The sequence below is a fragment of the Notolabrus celidotus genome, chromosome 24 (genome assembly GCF_009762535.1).
Source record: "Notolabrus celidotus isolate fNotCel1 chromosome 24, fNotCel1.pri, whole genome shotgun sequence".
Taxonomy (NCBI): domain Eukaryota; kingdom Metazoa; phylum Chordata; class Actinopteri; order Labriformes; family Labridae; genus Notolabrus; species Notolabrus celidotus.
The window spans coordinates 4,898,962-4,921,481 of NC_048295.1; the positions used below are offsets into that span (position 1 = coordinate 4,898,962).

The 22,520-nt window shown below is 44.1% G+C and overlaps 1 protein-coding gene across 1 annotated transcript in view; it reads right to left on the bottom strand.

The window, feature by feature from the left end:
- Positions 1-421: 421 nt before the first annotated feature.
- Positions 422-22,520, bottom strand: part of LOC117808475 (partitioning defective 3 homolog B-like) — a 30,720-nt gene continuing 8,621 nt past the window's right edge. Inside the window, exons 4-5 of the mRNA XM_034678231.1 lie at positions 5,287-5,464; positions 422-576 (exon numbers count right to left, since the gene is read on the bottom strand). Of these exons, the coding sequence (XP_034534122.1) occupies positions 422-576; positions 5,287-5,464 (333 nt within the window). The remainder of the gene's footprint in view (positions 577-5,286; positions 5,465-22,520) is intronic.

Below are 22,520 nucleotides of genomic sequence, written 5' to 3' on the forward strand. Positions count from 1 at the left end.
TGTAACTCATAAATTGCTTTCCATTCTCACACATACAATATGTGGAGCGAATGCAGTTAGAAACACATGATGCACTTCTTGACCCTTGTTTTCTTATAAGCCAGGTCTGTGCAGGTATTACTAACAAAGTCCCAGCCACATGGGGGAATCTGACACGGTGATGAACTGCACAACATTAAATATAACTGCAAGGACAATAGCAGCATTAAGCAGCTGCACAAGCACAAGGCTACCTGGGCTGAAAAACACACCTGATCAGAGGCCTTCCAGCAGAGTTAGAGGATCGGTGATGAAGTGTGAGGACAACACATTTCCAGAATACATCAGCGGAAGTTATGACGCCACACACACTTCACCTCTGTGTCAATGATGCCACTTTGTAAAGTGACCAAGGCCGCTCCACGGCCACAGTCAGACTCCATTACCCGGCGGTCAGCCCCATAAATCCTCCTCCATGTATCCATCCGGTCAAATCCGCCTCCATCAATCCTCCCACCGCTCCCAGCCCCGACGGCGCAGCCCGGCCGTGTGAAGGAACCTCAGGGTCACTAGCTTTGGCCTTTGAACTAGGTTGACCTGTGAGGGGTCAAGAGGCGTCAGAGAGGGTCGGAGGTATTGATGAAATCGACAGTTTTGACTCTCTCAGGTCAGCCAATGTTTGGACGGTCATAAACAAGACTGTCTCAGAGCCATTACTAATCAAAGGTGACTGAGTGAGCGGACAAGGGCTTTAGCATGGATCAATATTTGTATAGAGGCATGCAGATAAAGGGGCAGTTCAGCTATTTTGCATAGTAATCCACAGAAGAGCTTCAAACTATATTTTGCAAAGATACAGTTTCTGTTTTTGCAGATGGAGTCCAGTAACTTCGAGGAAAGCGATGTCAACAACTGCTTCTGGTTCTAAATTAGGGTCTGCTAAGAGCAACAAAAAGGGATGGTGATCTTTTTGTTGTCTGAGAGCTTTTATATCTTGGTTCAGGACGAGAGAAGAACATCCTGCATCACCTCAGCAATCCGAGCCGTATTTTTATTCCCCTATTGTCTCTGATTTCTTAATGCGACCAAAAGGGCGGACAGAAAGGAGGAAGTACTTTAGGTTTAAGCCACAACCACAAGGTACCCTGCGACTTTAAATCACCCTCGCCCACCACACTCATCCCGACAACCGCTTTAAGGCCGGAGAAACAAAAAGGCACCGCGCTGAAACACACCCAAGTTCTGTTCCTCCCTTATCTTTCCTCTGAGATTTGTGTAATTGGAGAGACCTGAAGAGGCTTTGTGGACTCTGCCAGCTCTGTGTTTATCTGCCTCAGACTCTCCATCTGAGGCTCTCTGTGTCTAACTAGGCTGCTTATGCAATTCAGGTTTATTTTAAGAAGTTGCTCTTGTTTGCAGCCGTGTACGCTGTAGTGTAAGTTCAGCGGCAGGGCAGGATCAAAACACGGATGCGTCATGTTGCTGTCTGACTGCAAATGTATGTGTGTCAGGCTGCAGTGAGAGTGTTTGCTTTCAGTGTGTGTGTCTGTGTGTGTGTGTGTGTGTGTTCGTGTGTGTGTGTGTGTGTGTGTGTGTGTGTGTGGAGTGTACATATTTATCATGAGCAGTGACCGGGCGTCTGTTTGTGTTTATATTTCTGTGTTTTCCTGCCACAGGCCAGGGTGGTCTTGTTTCTCTCCAAATCGATAGCTCAGGCTGCTCATGGGATGATGCGATAAGGACTCTCTTCCTCGGAGTGTGTGTGGGTGCGTGTGCGTTATGTGTGTGTGTGTGTGTGTGTGCAGCAGCAGATCAATGCAGGTCTAATCATCCCACTGGGGCAGTGTGAAGTCCAATCACCCTGTTCAAACAAGCAGCCAAACCTGACACACAAACACTTTGACGCCTGACTGATTACTGAATCACTTCCTGTTCGTCCAGCAGCACTCACTGCGATTACACGCTCACCGTAACCAGATTATTGAGAATAACCAGGTTAAATTAAGAGATTAATCTGAGCATTTCATGTGGTTTTAAGTCAGATAATTCCTCCCTTAAAAAATAGGATTTTTCTAATGTTCTGAGGAGTAAATCTATGTCTGTACGGCCTTTAATTGTTGTTAATACGGCGTGATCTGAAGTTGCACGACACGTTCACAAAGTTTCAGTTGTGCTGCACTCAGACAAGTGTGTTTAAAATCTGTGTTTGTGCTTTGATGGCGTAGGAAAAGGGTTAATCCAGTTAGGAGGGTAAAATCATGAGCATGCGTGAATTTTAATCAGTTGAACATAAAGAGAATATTTATATTTGCACATATTTAAATCTGGTCTCGTCCGGCTGTCTCCCTCCCTTCGTCACACTCCCTTGAAATGATGTTATTACAATCAGCCTGATGTAACAGCTGATCTTGTTACACACACATACACACACACACACTCGCGCTGGTTAACTGTCTTCTTTTGTAGGATTCTGTGTGTGTGTGCATGTCCGACTGACAAAAGCGTCCTCTTTGCATCAGTCTGGCTCTATAAGAGGGGCGTCACAGGGTCACATCGTAACTGAGTTAGTCAGGGTTCAACAGGGCTGGGGTGCAGGATGTATGGGAGGAAGGGGGCAGGAGGAGGTCCCACTTGGGTAAAGACAAGGCGGGTGGGACGGGGACGGGGGGTTGGAATTAGTGCGTTCACGCTTGGTTGGAAACAGGGCATGCTAACAGGCTACTGTGCTAATCTAGTTAGAGCTGGAAGCCATGTGGAGACGAGAGAGGGAGGTGGTTTCTGGAGGGGTCAGGGTTCTAGAGGGCCGGGTGGGGAGCTGGACGGCAGGTGGTTGAAGCTGAATAGTAGAGTAGCATAGGGCAGAGTGGGCAAAGGGCAGGTGTGTGTATGTGTGTGTGAAGAGGAGGGGTGTGCCAGCAGATGGAGGGAGGGGTTGAGTGACCGGCGGAGGAAAGAACGACATGCACAGATGAAAAGGAAGTTGTAGATTATTTACAGAAAGTATTTATAGCTGGAACACAAACAGAGCAAGTAGCTCCCAGGACGAAACTCCCCTCAGGCTCAGGGCTGACTCGTCTCGTGATGTTTCTCAAAACTCATCTGAGCATGGAGTTTTGTGTCCCGACTATTTAACCTCACTTTAACAGCTGATTTAAATAATAACCTTGAGAGCAGCATCCAGAAATGACACTAAAGGAGTAAGTACAGCATCGTATTTTGAAGAGTTGGACCACAGGCAGAGCTGATCTTCGAGGGTAAGGGAGTATGAACGGTTTTGTCTCACATTAAAAATCATCCTCATGCATGTGACCTTAATCAAGCCCCCGAACCCCTTAAGCCTTTCTCAGCAGGTGTGAAGCAGAAAAAGAGGATAAAACACCATTTTTCACTGCAACACTCTGTAAAACAGGACCGTTTTTAGGACAGGGGCTCATTTATTAAATCTATTCAGCAGTAATGGTATGACTCCACACTCCTAACACTGCCTCACATTCCACTTCTTTTTTTTCTGCTGTTGCATTCATGGATAAAAAAGGAAGATAAGAGCAACAGCTAGATACCGAGGGGAGCGGAGGAATCAGAGAGGAGCGAAAAATAGACTGGTGGAGAAAAAACTATAAGAGCACAGACAAAAGAGAGAGAGAGAGGGAGGAGGGCTCTTCACTTGCTTTTCCTGCTATCTCATCACGTTTTAAGGTTGATAATTATTTGAGCTATCCAAAACGATCAATTAATCCACCGAGAGACAAAAAGTGACGTAACTCTGGTGATGTTTTGAACCTGAACTAAATCGAGGAAGCTGTCATCTATAATGAGATCAAACTTCTCTCCGTTTTCACACGCACATCTGTCCTCCCTCTCTTTCTGAACCTGTCTCACCTGAGCCGTCTCCGTCTCCTACACGCTGTGTTCGACTACAGTATAAGTTTAATTTTCATATATGTGATGCAAAATGCTCAATCAAAGGGACAAATTTAGCTTGAGTGTGAGCTAACGTGATGAAAAATGACGACACCGTGATTGAAGCGTCAGTTTATCAGAGTATATCCATCACCCTAATGAAGCAGAGGGAAGCTTTCGTCAGTGTGCGAAGAACAAAGACATGACGAAGACAGAATGAGGAAGCAGCACTACTCTTATTAATCTCATGTTCATCATGATGTTAAATCAAACTGCTTAATAGACCTCCTCTTGGTAATGTGTGAAAGAGGGACGAGTCTCTACTTGTCCCTGTGTTTCCTTCCTATCTTTAAAAGTTTGTGGGTCTAAATTTGGAGTTGGATTAAAAAGTTTTGGGACTGCAGTGAAGATTATGAGAGGCTGTAGCTTCTGAAACATACTCTTTAAGGGCAGTTGCACAAGGGATTTTCCTGGGGTTGAATTGCCTGGGAGTGAGTCATCTTGCATCCTTACTATCTTTGCGGAGAGTGATGCATATAGACTTTAACAAACAAGGACGTAGCCTCAGATGTGTCACCCGTTATTTTCTGAAGAAGAGCTGCAAGTTGAAGCTTTCAGTCGACCTTGCAATAGGCAAAGATAGTCTACTAGGGAAGGGCATTTAGAAGCCTTAATACTATTGGATGGTCACTAGAGTCTGGTCTTAAATTGCAAGGATTACGTTGCATTCACTGTCACCCATCTGGAGCCGTTCACTTGAGCAAATAGACGACAGAATCTGTAAAAGTTGAGCCCCAGAACACACTCATACATTAGAAATCCTGCGTCTTGCTTGTGTGTCTCAGTCAGAGCGACGTGTGAAAATTATCATAAACTAAGTGAAGAACATCCAGAACGCTGCGTCAACACTGCATCTGTTTTCACACGCCATCACGTTACAGGCAACAATCTCTCTCTTTACACAGCCAGTTCAGCTTACAGCTGTTCCACCAATGCACTTTGTGATTTTTCTCACACACCTCCACACGCACACACTTCCTGCTGTTGCACCACAAAGCATTTTCTCACATGCACCGAGATTGAGAAAGTGTTGATTGGGCGATGCTTTATGGTGTGTGAGATTTTTGCAGATAGATGATTTAAAACCTCCATCTTTCTTATCAACGAGAGGAGCTATACTCAAGACTAGTTGTGTAAGCTGGTTTAAAAGGGATGGGATTTTGTTGGATGAGGCTTTGGACTGCGTTTGGGAAGTGGATCTGAAACTTTCTTGATTTAGGAAGTGAAAACAACACACAAAAACTCACCTGTGTTCTTTCTAACGTCCAACCGAGGGTGAATCTACACACTTGGATAAACCAAACGTTTTATATCAGTTGTAAAAAGTCTGCAGACGATGTGACGTACTTGCTTTGAGACTGGCCTCGTTGACTTCGATCTCCCCTCTGTCCGGCTCCAGGTACTCCAGGTGTGGATAGTAGGTGATGGGCTCGGGGCTGGCGGTGGCGCTGGAGAAGCCGTTGGACATGCTCTCTCTGGGACTGTCCATCCTGCTGCGCTGGACTTCATCGAACATCGCCACCAACTAGAAGAAGAGACACACAGGATGTTAAACTTCACACTCCAAACATGGCCATGAAGTCAAGCTCGGCCTACAGAACATCAGCTGCTCGATCAGCTGACGGGTCAATCCTCCTCCACCCCAGCTCCTCCTTTATGCTCAGATGTATGTCAAGGAAAAATGTGCCTCATGTTCAGGTCAATACGGTAAATGATGTGCACCCGATCTGAAGCTTTTCTGAGGATTCATACGACAATCCAAACACGGTGATGTCTTAGAACAAGCAACCAGGTTAAATGGCGTCTCCACTGTGCCACCATCACAGAGAGGCTTTTATGTGATTTATCTTGCAGGCAGTGGGGGTTTAACCTGCTTCATTCTGCCAAGTGTGCACACGTGTGCGTAAGACATGAGCAAACAGAGCTGGATTCACACCTCATCTACTCTCAAACCTCTTACAGTGCAGAAAGAAAAAAACAGCAGATGCCACAAAAATTCGCCTTTTGTAACCAAAAGTCTAAACCGAAGCTTCTGCAGACGAGGGTTCAGAGGAGTTAGAGGGCAAGGCGAGGTGTGCATGTATGAAATTAGGAGTCAAATGAGATCTGACAGGAGAATGAGAAGCTGTCAAACACAATGACACGGCTGCCACAATGAGACAGGGGCGACCAAATGAAGAGGGGATGGAGGGCAGAGGGACGACAAACAATCCTAATTGAGACAGGGACATGATGGCAGATAGAGCGAAGGGGAATGTGTGTGTGTTGGCGAAGACGTCGCAGCTACGTGGTTTGATAAATGGGCGCGTGGCGGCGTGACGCTCTCATTAGACGAAGGAAATGACCACTTAATGAAAAGCAATAACCGCAGTGGAACAAGGGATGGGAATAAAACAACAGACGAGTGGAGAACGTCAATTAACAAAAGGAGTGCGGAGTCTTTGAGTGTGTGTGTGTAAACAATAAGCAAAGAGGAGGCGGTGAGATATGTATCATCCATCACGCCGCAACGCCGCCTCTCACCTCAACCTCCCATGATTCAATATCCTCGTGACACCTGGACGGCGCCATGCAAAGACGACTTGACTGTTTCTGTGCGAGCATTAGAGAGAGAGAGAGAAAGGAAAGATGAGGAATTGAGGGAGAGAAGAAGAAAAGAAATGACAGTACGCCAAGAAAACAATCAGATTGCGCCGCTTGATGGATGCTTCTCGAGCTCTTTCTCTCTTCTTTATCTGCCTTCCTCTTCCTCTCCTTATCTTCCTCCGACTTTCTTTCTCCAAACTCGCTGACAGCATCAATCAAAGCGGAAGTCTGGGAGCGTGGCGTGACGTGCGCGTGCGAAGGCACAGTCGTGAGCCGCCATCAAAAGCGATTTATTCGTTTTGAACAACAACAACTTCTTTAATGTGTTGGAGGGGGGTGGGTGATGATGATTTGCTTTTCTGCAGTTTATTTTTTTACGGCTGACACAGGCAGGGGAGTGATGCGGATGAAGGCCGCCCTGCTGCTTCCTCTCATCACTCAATCAAACACAAGTATCAACAGAATGAATCATGTGTCGCTTCATTTGGAGCACGCTGAAGGAAAGAGAGATGGCCCCTTTGAGTAAATGTATTTCAGTCCTGATGTTTTGACTCCTTTAAATTGCATATTTTATAACTCATAACCTTTACATGAACTTTATCCGATAATGTGATGACTAATCAGAGGACCCTGAACTGTAATCCAGTCCAAAATCTCCCGACTAACAACAACAAAAAGAAAAGCCTACAGGTGGTAAAACAGAAGTGCAGAAATATTTAGTCTTCCTAATGCATCTTATTGCAACGTAACGTCTTATTGTGTTGTATCCTATCCTACACATATTGTATTTTATCACATCTTATACTCTGAAATTGCGACACATCTTATCGTAAAGTAACATCTAATGTATCCTATCGTATTGTATCATGTCACATCTTATGGTAAAGTTATTGAATGTAACTTAGCGCAATGCAATGTAGCATAACTTAACGTAATGCAATGCAATGTGGCAAAACGTAACAGAGCAATGTAAAGTAGCACAAGATAATGTAGCACAACGTAATGTAGGGCACATAGCAAGTAGCCAAAATTTCAAGTAATGTAACTTAAAGTAATGTAACTTAATGTAATGTAACTTAACGTAGCAGAACTTAAAGTAGCATATCATATGGTATTTCATCTAATGGCATCCTATCCTATCATAATGTACTGTATCTGTCTCGCATTGTATCATATCATAATACAACTTATCGTAACGTATCCTATCCTATTGGAACATATTATATCATGTTATGTCGCAACTTACTGTTTTGTATCGTATTGTATTGCAACATATCGTATGGTGTCATTAAGCATCTTATTGTATTGTATTCTGAGGCTTCCTATTCTTTCATTTCATATTGTATCCTCTTCTAACTTATCATATCGTAATGTAAAGTAAAGTATCTTATTGGATCGCATTGTATCATAACGCGCTGCATCTGATGGTATTTTAATTCTGGACCCTACATCCAATATAAAATGAGAATAATACCAGTTTCACAGAGAAACTGTTACCACTTTGTTATTATTAAGAAATACAGATGAATTTTAAATTCCTACATTCATTTTCGGCTGTGGCCTTTAAGGGTTTCATTGAGTCCCTGTGAAAAAAAACTTTCTCCAAACTCTTCCGATCTGCATATCTCTTTGGGTGATCATTAAAAAGAATTTGTATTTCTGTTTTGTTTTTCCGTAATTTAACTCAGCCTTTAATATTCTAACTTTCGTCCCCTGTTGAAACAGAATAATTTTGCTTAATGCAGGACCAGAAATGTTGCTTATTTACTTCTCATTACAGATAATATTCCCTCCATCAATCAGCCAATCTTCACAGAATGGATCCCAATCATTAAAGCTGCAAATACCATAAGGAGACTTGGGGAAAGCTTATCTTTTTTTAAAACAAACAGAGGGTTTAAATTCAAACGCAGCTCCTCTGTGGTGTTATAGAGGACCCAGTAACCCCAGCACCTTGATGGTTCACAGTGTGTTTATTTAACACAAAGGTTTTTGTTTCCTCCCTGCTGACTGCGATTAGTATTCCAGGTAACAAATCGCCTTATTTTTCCTGCTGCGTCTGTGGGGGGATATTGATATGGACCTGGGGAGGCTGCATGTCAACTACTGTTGAATAATGTGACCCCTATGTCTCATTTCCATAACACACACACACACTCACAAACACACACTGATACCTGTGCCAAATACAAATGACTGAAGCCTTTTTATTGTCATGTTATGATCGTCGGTAAATCAGGACATGGCGCGGATATCCAACGTGACCAGACTGGCAGTGTGTGTCTGTGTGTGTGTGTTGCAGAGCTAAAGCGATAATCATGATATACATGAAAGGCGTATACAAAACCATGCGTGAAGCAGAGAGAGAGATAAACACTGTGTCTGTGAGGATTCCCATACACGCCGCCTCGGGCTCGGAGGTAGGAAATATTGCACTCTGTGCTGTGCAGCAAAATAAACACACTTATTTTTACAGAGAGGAGAAAATACAGCCACCCACACGTATCCTGTAAGACTATAACACATTAGTATTTTGCTTAATTTCGATTAACCAATGCTTATTATGAAGCCTTGTGATTCTGTTTTGGTTTAACCTACATTACATCAAATGGCTTTTCTCTCTGCCAGAGTACATTTAGACTTTGCTTACATTAAGTTAAAACACATTTCCTGTGATGCATGTCAACAAGCCCGAACAACTGAAAGAGACGTGTGCATGAAGACAGATTAAGAGAACAAAGAGGGGTAAGAGAGGAAGATAGAAGAAGCATGCTGCGTTATGTTCACAGCTATTAAAGCGAAGGTCAGTTTAATATCTGGAGGTCTTCCTCTTCAAGCATCAGCGCAAAAGGTGCAAAGAAAGTGTTGCAGTTAGCAGCGTGTCTCTGATTTTGCAGCCAGTTGCTCCTGCAGAATATTGTTTCGGCCGTTGCATGTCATGCCCTTACTTTCTTCTCTTCTCTTCAAGCTCAAAATGCAACTGATCAGAGGGTTACATGCCAATGCAAAGTCATGCAACACAACTAAGGGACCAATTCTACCAGATTGGTCTACAAACCGTCACAGCACCAGATCTGATTCTATTCTAGTCAATGTGTTAACTTCCACTGGATCCACTCCGTTAGCAGTTCGTTGGAAGTCCGATGTGAGTCATACTGTCACCAAAACTGCTTTTCAGGGCGCTACAGTGTTTCATGACTTCTCCATGATTACACTCCTGCAGCCATGCATGACTGACCTCTAAAAAACTGCAGCTTTTGCAAGTGTCATCATATTAAAAGCATGTATGGTGGTGAAAACTCATGCACATCACTTTAAACGTACGGTGCAGGATTCTGACCCCTTCAGAGGCTGCTGTGCTGTAGTCAAACCTCACCTTTGACCCCCCCTCTCTCCACAAAGACAGCACTTCAATACTGCGATCAATAAACAAACACATTATTATTATGCCTGCGTTCAGACAGCCAGATGCAGAGTTTGCATGCATTCTGGTTTTTAATTTCACACAGCCAGGATATGAAATTATCCCAGCTGCTGTAAACAGTGCATTAGTTTACATGTTGCAGCCCCCAGATGGAACAGTTGAGTATTTTTAATAATTGATGCACTTGTGAGGAATTAATTAGCTAACTGCAGCACACACAATCATCGTATGTGAGCAATAAAGGACGAGCGAGCACTGTAAACATCATTGTTTGAACACAGAAACACAAACGGTTGAGACAGAGTGTGGACACACACACGTCTCGCTCAGAGAGGATGAACAGTGCCCCCTTGCTTTAGTCGAACGCAACTGCATGCTGGTGCTTCTGAAGCCTCCAGCCTTTACATAAGCATCCCCACACACACACACACACACATACACAAACAAACATACACACTTCCCTATTTCATTCTCTGGTACTAATCAACCCATTTTTCTTCCCCTCTCTCATCGCTGTCTAGCACTGCTGCGTGGGTGTGTGTGTGTGTGTGTGTGTGTGTGTGTGTGTGTGTGTGTGTGTGTGTGTGTGTGTGTGTGTGTGTGTGTGTGGTACCAGTCTATTGAGATGCTCTGCTTGGTGCTGTTGTCATTTATCTTACGACTGCTTCCCTCTTCTGCGTTTTCTCCCTCTCACACTATTCTTCATTCTCTCTTTGAACGAGAGATGCATAATTCAGAAGCATCGCGGCGCGGCATCCTGACAGTGGTGTGGTGGTAACCCAATCATCTCACATACATACACACACGGAGGCAATCATATATACAGTACACACACACACACACACACAGATTCTGACTCACATACTCCTCTTTTTTTTGTTTGCAGAGACTATTTTGGACAGATGAGGTACCTTTTTTTTGACAGACTTCCCTGCCTCCTAATTCTATATATTGCATATTTTAACACTGCTTTATGGTACCCTCAAGCAAATATGTCAAGGTTTGTTTTTGTGTCTTTTTCAAGGTATCCCTTTATGTCTCTTTTCCTTGTTCTGACACCTGGTTTTGTTTGGGGGCCTTCAGCACCCATTCATAAGCCTAGTAAGGTCTGTTTTAAGGTACCCTTTAGCATCTATTTTTCCTCTCTAATGCTTAACACTCTTTAAATGGTCAGCATTGTTAGGTTCAGGCACAAAGCTACATGGTTACGTGAACTCAGCACATCATACTGACAGTAAATAACTCAACTTTAGATTATTTTTTCCATTAATGACCCCCAAATCGGACCCCAGAAGACTTTAAACCTCCCTCCACCTGTGTTCTCTCACTGTAGGTGTAAGCAAGAGAGTCCCCTCCCCTTATACACTCCTCATGCTCTATAAATCAGTGCTTTCATGGATCTAATGTTTTACCTTCTCTGAATTTCAAGCGCCTGAGGTGGCTTGGAAAAGTGGAGTTTTCAGATTTCCTCCGTATGAATGAATTAGACGGCGCTCTACAAAGAGCAGACGTAATGTGCAGAGAATGGGTTTCTCCACGGCTGTGAAGCGTGATGAATATTGACAGTGCTCAGGTTTAAGGGGTTGAAATGTGTCGCCACAGCTGAGCGGGAATTTAGCTCCTGATACCCGTGACATCATCAATTTAAGACGTGGCTGAGGGGAGTTATTTGCTTTTATAATAGAGCTGCAGGTAATTCTAATTAGTGACACATTTCTGTAGCAAGAGCTGCTGGAAGGGAAGGATGATATATTTACTGCACACTACAGTATAATAAATGTGAAATCAACTCATCTCAGAGCAATTACTGTGAGCAACTCTTTAAAAGTGGACATTATTTGAGATTCTGCACTTTTACTTTAAAGGACAATGAGCTCAAAGACGAAGATCGCTAATGCCAGAGCAAGCAGATCTTGCAAAAGAGGGTGTTTTTACAGCGATACAGAATTTTATGTAACATCAGGTTTGCAGGTAAATACTGACAAAAATATAAATTTGAAGAGAAGACACTTTCTCTTTTAAAACCTGACAACATCAAGAGTTGAGAGAAGTGTAAAAATGAAGGTACAAACACGTACAATAAAGACATATACCTCTGTTCTCTCTGTTTGAGGGATTTGAGGAATGCTGCGTCTTTAGAGAGATGTTTGCACACAGAAAACCGCATGCAAACATCCCTCTAAAGATGTATTTACATGAACTCAAACCTATACTGTTAACTAATCCACGTTCAAGGGCACAGACTGTACTCTCAGCCAGTGCAAACACACATGTGCACACAGACGCTCGTGTTTCCAGGGCACCGCGGGGGGCCACGAGAGGAATGTTTGACCTGTGTTTTTAAAACAAGTAGAAAATTGGTTGTATTACCGGTGAGAGCGAGGCTAATCCCGCTTCAACTTCAGCCTGAATCTATACAACGCACTACCAGATGTGAGGGATTACCTCTCAGGAGCACACACACCTGGCTGCGAGCCCACACACACACGCAAGTCAAATGAGGCAGAGAGTAAGATTAAAAAAGAAAACAAAGAGACATGCTGACTGCCACTCACGAACTGAAGCATATAAAACAAATGCATAATGCAGCTTGTGGAGGCTGCAGAGAGGGACTCTTTCAGAATAATGACTCATATTCAGAGACGTCACCGTGTGAACCTTTAAATGTCTCTTTCTCTCCGTTTGAAGAGAAGCCAGCAGATCCAAACAGCAGCCGGAGCTTCATCATTGAACATAACGTGTCTTTGATGCTGCAGACAGACTGATCTAAACACTGACAAACCAAACAAAATACCGCCTGTTTTCAGTCATGCTTTAAGCATTTGCATTCATGCTAATTTAGAAAATGATGACCCAGATACGATGCGTTACTTCAACAGAAATACCACAGGAGAGAAGACTTTACTCTTTACGTAGGTGACATGACACCTGAAGCATTAACACAGCTAAACACGGGAGTCTGCAGGTGAACGATGTCAGACTGGTTTGTTGAGTGCATCTAAAGATAGCAGAGCTTGCACCACCTTGCAGGTTAACGTCCTCAAACCTGTGCTGGTTCCTCTCTGCTCTGGTGGAGTGGTTATATGTCAGTTTAACAAGATACAGTATGCATACAACTTTATCTCCATTTATAGATCAACATACGGGCAAATCACGTGGATGGTGCTGGCTCTGCTATCTGTAGCTACACTCTGCAAACCAGTCTGACGACGCTTACCTGCAGACTCTGTGATGCTGAGGTCAATATATGTTTAAATAACTGGGAAATTAGTCAAATCAGGACATCCTGAGGAACAAGTTTTGACTGCTTAGTCAACTACATGTGCATGACATTATTTGAAACCAATATCGCAGCAGGGTGATCAATATTTTGTTCGCTTTTTGCATCATTTGTGCAAACATTTTGATAAACTGCTGGTACTTTCAGGTGAATATAGGTATTAAAATGTGTAAAATTAAGCTTTTACTGCAAAAAAAGATTACACTACATTGTACATATCTTAAAATTTGTAACATGAGCCTTCAAATTTAGCAAAAGGTGGGTGCATTTTTGGACATTTTGCAATTTCAGTTTGTTGATATACCACACTGGAATTTCTCATTGTAAGAAGTTTCTTCCAGCTACTAATTTACTACTGCAAGTAAATGCCAACTGTGTGCAAAAATCATGCAGACCATTTTTTAAAGTGTGTGAATGTTCAACAGGTGATGAAGGAAAAGACGAATGCATGCAGAGAAAAATGTGAGATTCCCAGCTACACAAACAGATGACCACACGCAGACCGCCTCGCAAAGTTACAACACGGGCGCAGGTTTCCACATCATTTACACTTCATTTTTCAGACTAACTCCAAACGAGGTACCAAGAAAAGGTTGACTTATCGTTCTTTCTTTCCCTCTCTCACTGCACGTCCACACACACTCACGTCTGTCCTGTTGGCTGCAGTGATTGAGCATGTGAGAGTGCACACACACTCACAGAGCGAGCCACCAGCTGAGGTACTGCAGTGCCGGCTCTGCACCATGACAAGTCACATTATTATTTATGCACACTCATAAAGGGAGAGGGTAAACTCTTCATAAATCACACATGCCCGAGAGGCCGAGGGGGAGGAGGACGGTGGGTGATGGGGGAGCTCCAGGCCTCATATTTCTCCGACCGGCTACACACAAATATCAAACCGGATCGTTCATCATTCCTGCAGAGCAAACACATCAGCGGCGGTTACACTGGTTTCACATCTGTGGACATGACACACAAACACGCACAGGAACGAGCTCCCTCTGCACACACAAACTCATAACCCTCTCTTCCTCATAAATGTGCATGAAAACACACACACACACACACAGGAGGAAATCACACTCATGTTCCAGCTCTCTTCCCCAAAAGTCAAGAGCCGGAGACTAATAATCAGCTTTCTTTTCCCTGTGGCCGCCGCAAGGCCAGCTGCTCCCTCCAACCACCCGCCTCCTCCTCCACCTCCTCCTCCTTCCTTCCTCCCGGGATCTGACAGAGAAATAGAAGGAGTGATTAACTCAGAGCTGGGAGGCTGGCGCCCTCTCACCTGTGGCTCTCTCTCTCCTCCACAGGCTGCCTCCTCCTCCCTCCATCTGCCCTCCCTTGACATTTCAAACCATACGTCACCTTTTTCTTTCTGTCTGCCACCTTCCTTTTTTCTGCAGCTGGAGCTTTTTGGAGTGATATTAATGGTGGTGTAAAGGTATTATCTGTTCTTTTTATTATTACTATTCATAAAAATATTAATAATTCATTCGTTTCTCTCTGTGGCGGTGATCTAAATTCAGCCATTTCTGGGTCAAAGGGCTGCCATGACCCAAAAAATGTCTCCCAGATGCCGTTTTTCAGCTCGGGTTTCATCTCCAGGCGTAAACACACGGGTTCAGACCACAGCTGAGCATGCTGGTATATAAATGATCTTTACATTCCTGGCATTCAGTGTCTTGGTGTTGCCATGGAAAGCCAACTTCCCGCAAAGCCTGAAGGCGTTATGTGAGGGAGAAAAAGCTGCCTCACCTGCAAGGTTTTCTCACACCCATCAACATATGTGTTACTGCCAACCCAAGTTATTAGATAGTTATTGACTCGATATCTAAGACAGCAGGGGATCTGTGCTGCATTATATGTCTGCAAGACTCACAGGGACCAAACACCACCTGACAGCATCATCCATCTGTATATATAGAGGTGAAGTGTTAGCATGTCCACGTTGTTGAGAGTACGATGGAACAACTCCAATATCTCTGCTCCTTAAATTGTGAGTTTCTGCAGAAGAGTCTGTGCTTTAAAGACTCAATCATGAGATTATTACCCCAGAAAACTAACAACAAATGTCTTTCCTTCCTAGGCTCAGTCCCAACCCAATCAAGTAGAGGTGGGGTTCCAGGATCTATCGTTTTATCTCATGCAGGGTGACATAGTTAATGACAATCAAGGCTAACACAGTCACTATTTCAACTGGAACACCGGTCAACGAACGTATCAAATTTCCATCCCTAATAGTTGAAGCTCTGCATTTGAATTTGAGTTAAACTTGGAGTTAAATGGAACACAGGTTGGAATCTTTTCTGGAGACATAAACTTCAAGAATGCAGATCTGTTATTACATTCTTCAAATCATAAATCTCCTCCTATGGGTAAAGCCACACCTCCTCCTTTCCATACGTCGCTCCTATATGAGGAGTAGGCTGGCTAATGAGTGGAGTGGCCTATTCAGACACATTACCGCTCGCAGTGCTCTATTCATTAGACCAATCAGTCCAGAGTCGAGAGCGAGACGCCGCAAAAATGAATGATAACAATAATAGTGTGTGTGCTCGTGTGCAAAACAAAGGACACAGATGTGGTTTGAGCTGCACCAGAAATCATTAAATACTCCAACCTAAATGAGAGAGATTCAGTGCTACACACATTTATCCTGCAGACTCTGTGGAAGCACACACTGCTGCACACAAACACACACACAAACACACACACACACGTCCGGGAGTGTGACTTTCTGCTGATTTGAGTTATTAGCAGTTGGAGTGAGCTGAGGGAAAACAGTACGCTTTCACACACCACACACACACGTCTGGGGCAATGTCATGTAGGAAAACAGATGGTGTGAGGCTGCTAAGGTCAGAGAGTAGATTTGCTGTAAACAAGTTGATCTATAAGAGATCATTAGCTGGTGTGATTAGCTCCTCTGCAGGCTTCTGTGCCAAAATCACAGCTAACGGAGGGAGCTGGTACCGAGAACAGACACGGAGCAAAACAGGCTGCAGCGTAACAACGATGAGGACGGAGACTCTGGGTTTTTATCAAATGGAGGAAGCTGACAGGCTTTGTTTTATGCCAGAAGAACAGGCTGCATGGAGATAAAGTAAAGATGATGCTCTCTCAAAACTAACAACATGAATAAATGTCTCCTTCACCAAGAAAAATGGACGTCTTCTATCAGAAACATGGGGTGCATCCCTCAACTCCTGCCAGCAGATGGCGCTTATGTTGCACTTAAAATGCCGATCTTAGTTGGTAAGGGGAGTCCCTACTTAAAGCACCAAATCCACTTCAAGATCCTGCTCCTGCCCCCTCATACCTGAGCTCCCTTGTCTCATAGGTTCCTCTGGATCATTGCAACAGATGGCCTGCTGCTACAATTCCTACCATCCGTCTCACCACTATCATCTGGTCACTCTCCATCCCGCCACCTCCTACATTGGACGCCAAACTCCTGACCCCAATCACCAAGACCAAGCACGGCACCTCTTGGGGAGATAGGGCCATTGCCATTGACACCCAAACTCTCTCTCCAAACATCTGCAACTCTGTGACTTCACACGTTTAAAAATCAATCAAAAACCTACCTCTATATTAAACATTTGTATGTTGCGTCTTTATATTCAAGACACCAGAACCTCCAAATGTTTGACATTCCGTTATAATATAGTTCAAAATAATCATCTGGCATTAAATCTGGTTGTTTTTAGCTTCTGTTGATGGATTCATTCATTGATCCTTGCAGCTCTGCCCTCGTTTTTCACTCTAATGACTCAGACACACGACCCATACCTGTCAACATAACTGCAAATATGTTTGTTGTTGGGTCCTATAGCTGCAGCTCGGGATTACACACATAATTTGAAACACAGACCATGACACAGCCAGCCTCCTCCACATCTTCATGCCTCATCCCCTCCTGTCACACTGATTACGAACACGTGTCATTAGAAAACGAGTCCACCGAGCGCCGTGCACCTCTGGCCCCGACACAGCCGCCCTCCTCCTGCCCGACCACAGCAGGCGCAGGCAGGTCGGGTTACAGCCTGACCGTCTCACTCCATTAGGAGCTAATGGGTGGTGTGATGGTGACACAGAGGGCAACATGGAGTCTGTGTAATTAACAGGAGGAGAGGCACCAGAGGACAAGATCTGAAGCCGTGATGACCGAGCGTAGCCGCCATAAGTCACACACGCAGACGCAGAGAAAACTGAGACGGGCCTTATCCTAACTGAAACCCAGCCTGGTGCTTCAGTGAGCTGATAAATCACTTTGGAGAGGTGCCATTATTCAAAGTCAAAAGGTAGAGCAATGGATCATCTGAAGGAATTAAAATTCCAAAGTGCAACTTTATGAGAGAACTCAACACGCGTGCAGTTAAATGAAAAGCAGACAAGCACGGCAAGAACTCTCCTCCATCCTCAAGTTCTCTCATCATAATTACAATCAAACCGAGTTTCAGCGAATGTGTGTGTGAGTGTGTGTGTGCAGGGGGTATTGTTAATTGAATATAATCAGATGAAGAGCTGTCGTGGAGCTCAGACGAGGGGGGGTTGAATCAAGGTCGAGGCTGATGAGATCAAATCAGCTCAAGTGACCGAATCCCGCCGGGCGAAACATCCAGCCGCTTGAGTCTGATCTGATCTGATCTGCAGGCAGCCGACTGACACAGAGATAATCTCGCTTTATTCAATAAACTGTATGTTTACTGGAGATTTAAGTGTAAGAATCTATCACTGTCCACGCCTTGTGTTTATAATGCAGTCCCTTTAACTTCTGAGCAACTTCCTCGTCTTGCTTCCATTAATCTCTGCGGCAAATCGGAAGCTCATATGCACGACAAATACGACCTTCAACAAGTTCGAAATAAAGTCCAAAGTAGTCCGGCTCGTGAGACTACAATACACACAGTTTGTTGAATAAGAAAAAAGGAGGCAAAGTTTGTGGTGACTCAGCTTGCAGCCCCCAGAGTTCAGTTCAGAAGACAAGATATCTTTAGTTTGGAGAGAGAGACATCTAAAGAAATTTAGCTCCACTTAAAAATCTTGTTAATGATCAACACTGTGCTCTCCAGGTAAAAGAAGACAAACTGTGCCTGGACAGTGAATATTCTAATCATCTGTTGCTGTTATATTTGCATTTTTATCACTTTTGTGCTCTTTCCCTCTCTCCTCCGTGCCTTACATAAAGCACTGTCTGTGAAATGTGCTAAAAATAAACCCCTGCCTCGCTTTGCCATGCCATTTTTCTAATCAGCGCACTTGAACCTCATGCTCCCGCTCATCACTGCCCATTCAGACAGCGTGCGGAGTTATGTGACTATTCAGATGCCAATCAAACACGGCTCGCGCTGCACTGAATGTCGGGAGTGGAGGTGAGGCAGCGCGATGTCACCGAGCATCAAAGGCTAATCAGGACGTCTCGCGCTTTCGCAATCATGTCCCATTCACTAAACTTTTTCTCCAGTGGGTTAGCACGTTTTAAGTAATGCCTTATTGTCACCTGTCTGAGGCGCCGACACCTGACATGGTACGAATTAAATCAGACATGATTCACACAAAGGCTTCTCCTGTAACAGGTGGGAATAAAACGCAAAGAGGTGATATTAAATTTGAAGAGCTTTGAGATCTGAACTTTATTTGGTCTGTTATGCAATCTGTTCCTCTGATTTTAATTGGTTTCAACCTACTGATATGTATTCATTATTTAACATAACATTTAGCAACACATTGCATCTGTATATCTTGTCAAAGTTCAGTCGCTACCTCAAAAGACTGCTGCTACTGGTGTCCTGAAGGGGATGGGAAAATTGTGGCAGGGATGACTGCAGCCTGAGGAGGATTGTCATGAAAGGTTGAGACCTTTGGAGAGCTTCACAAGAAGTGGACTGAGGCTGGTGTCAGAGCATCAAGAGCCACCACAGAAAGAAACTACGCCTCTCATTCTTCATATCAACTTACCTGTAATCTGAAGCTTGTAACAAATCTTTGAGATATTTGTCAAGAGGATGATGGTTTGATTCAGATTGCCCTCCTACATATGAGTGATTCACTGAAAAGCAATGCATCCAACAGTTAAATGATCTCAGCACCTTTTCTGATTTATGTTGCACAGGAAGTAGAAACTATACAACTTCACTTCTGAGCTCTCTACTTGGTGGATGTTATAACTTTGTTAATTAATAAACACATAAGGAAGAGACACAGCCCTCTGATGCACATCTTTTCAATTTGCAAAGTGAAGTGTGCAAAAGTTCCCTTATGAGGTCGTTACTCAAAAAGGTGTCATTTCCTCTTTAAAGGATACGGAAGATGCTCGTGACCACAGACCTACTTTAAATGCCATCAACACATTTCCATGTGGCTGCTCCATATTTCTCGCACTGTGACATGCAAGCAGAGGAGAGATGGATGATGGGAGACGGCCTCGTAATCAAGCTCTGACATTTCAGAGGGAGATCAGCTGGGATCTGCAGCCGTACCATTTACATTCCGGCAAACCAGAGGCTGCACAGGAGGCTCGTGGACGCCTTGTAAGCGCGGTGATTAAAAAGAGCTAATTAAAGAGAGATGAAGGGAATCATTCCAGTTTTTTTTTTCTATTAAATTTCCCATGAAATTAGATTTCTCATTTGGTTGCATGGGATGGAAGGTTGAGCTTTTTATGTGTTTTTTCCCTTTCGACTACAAGGTCTGTGTGTGTGTGTGTGTGTGTGTGTGTGTGTGTCTCTGTGCACATGCAATGAGGAGTGACAGTCCACTTATGAGGAGACGTTATGCACCCTGAGTTTAATTCCCATTCTGGAGGAGACCTACGTGACAAGAGAGGACACTCACACAGATAGAACATTTAGATATCAACTGCAATTTCAGTTTGAGAGCAAGACGATGAGAAGGCCTTTAAATAAAGCTCCTCTCTCTGTTTCCATCTTTGCATAATCTGCAAAAGTCGCCTGGAAACAGCGACAGTCATGTATGTTATATATACCTGAGGGCTCAGACATTCAAACCTGGTGTTCTGGAAAGCCTGCCTGACAGCTCCTGTGTCATATAGAGACATACGGGTCGCAGCTAATGCAGGACCTTAAAGCAGCGTGAATAGGAGAGAGTGACAGCTCTGGTGGAGGTAAAGGTGGCTGAGTGTGTCGAGTTAAAGCACGACATCTGTTATTAGCTGCTTTAGAAAAAGGGGGAGGAAACGGAGGAGTGAGGGTGAAAGCAACAGATGTGATACCTGACAAATCAAGATCTTGTAGCTCTGCAGAAATCTGTAGCATACTAAGAATATCCCTGTATTTCTCTCCCTAACATCCACATATAAGACCATAATGTGCTGCAGAAGGTATGCAGGGAAAAGCAGCTACAGTATAATTTTAACATCTTTAATTTTCACTCTTTCAATCAGGGATTTCTGCACCCACAGGTGTGAGACTTTCATGCAAACTACCCTCATGTGTCTGCTGTGATAAACCACCAAACATTTTTAAATTAACAAAACAAGTCATTTTCTATTTATAATTTTTTTGTATTTATCTATTATTTCTGTCTCTCTCTATTTCAAACTATGAAATTTATTTTCAATTTTTTTAATATTTGTTCTCTGACTGAGTCTAACAAAATAGTCCCCCCCAAAAAACCTGCTAAATCATAAATAACAGTCACATGCATGCAACAATGTGTGTGTCACTCCAAAACATGCATGCATGTGGAAGTAAAGGCAGGTTAAGTGATGTCTTATCTGCAGCTGGTGAAGCTGAAACTTGCGGCCTCATATGAAGATCAGCTCATGGAGGAGTATCTGAAAGGCCAGTGACTCTAACCACCATGTGTGCGACTGTCATCTCCGAGTTGCGAGGCACTCACACACACACACACACACACACACACACACACACACACACACACACAGACAGAAAGTACAGCAGGAGTAAAAGGTCAAAAAGCTCCTGGAGAGTAATCGGCTGAACGCTGACCTGCAGGTTTCTCTTTATTCTCTGCTCCTTTGTGTCTGCGAGCGTCTGTTGTGTAAATGCAGTCACACCTTTAGCCCACACCCCGCGGCCTCCTCCACATTCATCAGATTGGTATTAATATTCATGAGGAGGGCTGGTGGCCGGCGTCTCGAGATGGGGGGCGCTAATGAACGGAGTGTGTATGCGTGTTGCACAGATGCAGGGGGCAGAGCTGTAATCAAATCACAGCCGCCCCCTCATCTCCGCCCTCATCAACCACCAGTGGCGCTCCTTCCGTGCAGGATATCGTAACATGCTACTCGACAAGCCTGGCACAGCAGAGAGCGTGTGCGTGTTGAATAATGGTCGTAGGCTGGCCCAGATAAAGAGGTCTGGACTCGCGGCTAGGCTAACCACTAGGCGTACAAATAGTCGACCATTATCTCTCATTAGCATCCACGGGTAACACAGGGCCCATGCTGTGCGGCGGCGGGCCTTCACAATGGGGCCACTCCAGTATGATTGATGGTGAAACAGCATCAGCCGTAATAACAGAACAAAAAGAAAGAAAAGCACTAAAGATAGAATCTGTCAGCTGCGGCGGGGAAATAAAAACGTAGACAAACAAAAGGAAGTCAGACTAATCAAGAACGCCAGGCGCTGCTCGTTAATCTGCGTGTTGGAGGCCCGGAGATAAGTCGGATGAGTGGCACGTTTTGAGGATCACGTGCGCTCTTCCCTTTTTCCGTCTGCTATCTTTTCATCAGCGGCAAAAACTAAAGGATGAAATGAGGAGGGTGATGAAAGTGAGAGGAAGGGGCGTTGGGAGAAACGGGTGAAAGCTGAAAGAGAGACACAAAAAAAGGTAAATAGGACGCTTCCTTTTGGCGTGCGCCGCAGGTTGGAGTGAAGCTCAGCAGAGTCCCCTAATCACCAAACAGAAGCTGAGAGAAAGCCGACGTCAGGGTGACTTGTTAGCGGAGGAATCTGATCAAACGCCGCGTTTGGATTTGATCTGTGACACTCAGGTGGGGAAAATGAGTCATTAAAATCTGCGACTCGCTCAATTGTGCACAAATAGGACGCAGATCTTGTGATTATAACTCCATCATCCCAGAAAATGAAGCTCTCTGCTGGAGTTTACACATCTATTATTTAGCAGCGTCCTCTTTTTTCCACAAAGAGGATTTTGCCAAACTTGCACTCTATTGTTCCCGGAGTTTAAAACAAGCATTGTTACAGCGCCGGGAAGAATCAGCTGATTATTCCTTTTTGGCTTTTCTCTGACTAAGTGTTGATAATTCAGCGTTCCACTGAGCTCGCAGCTTATGAATAT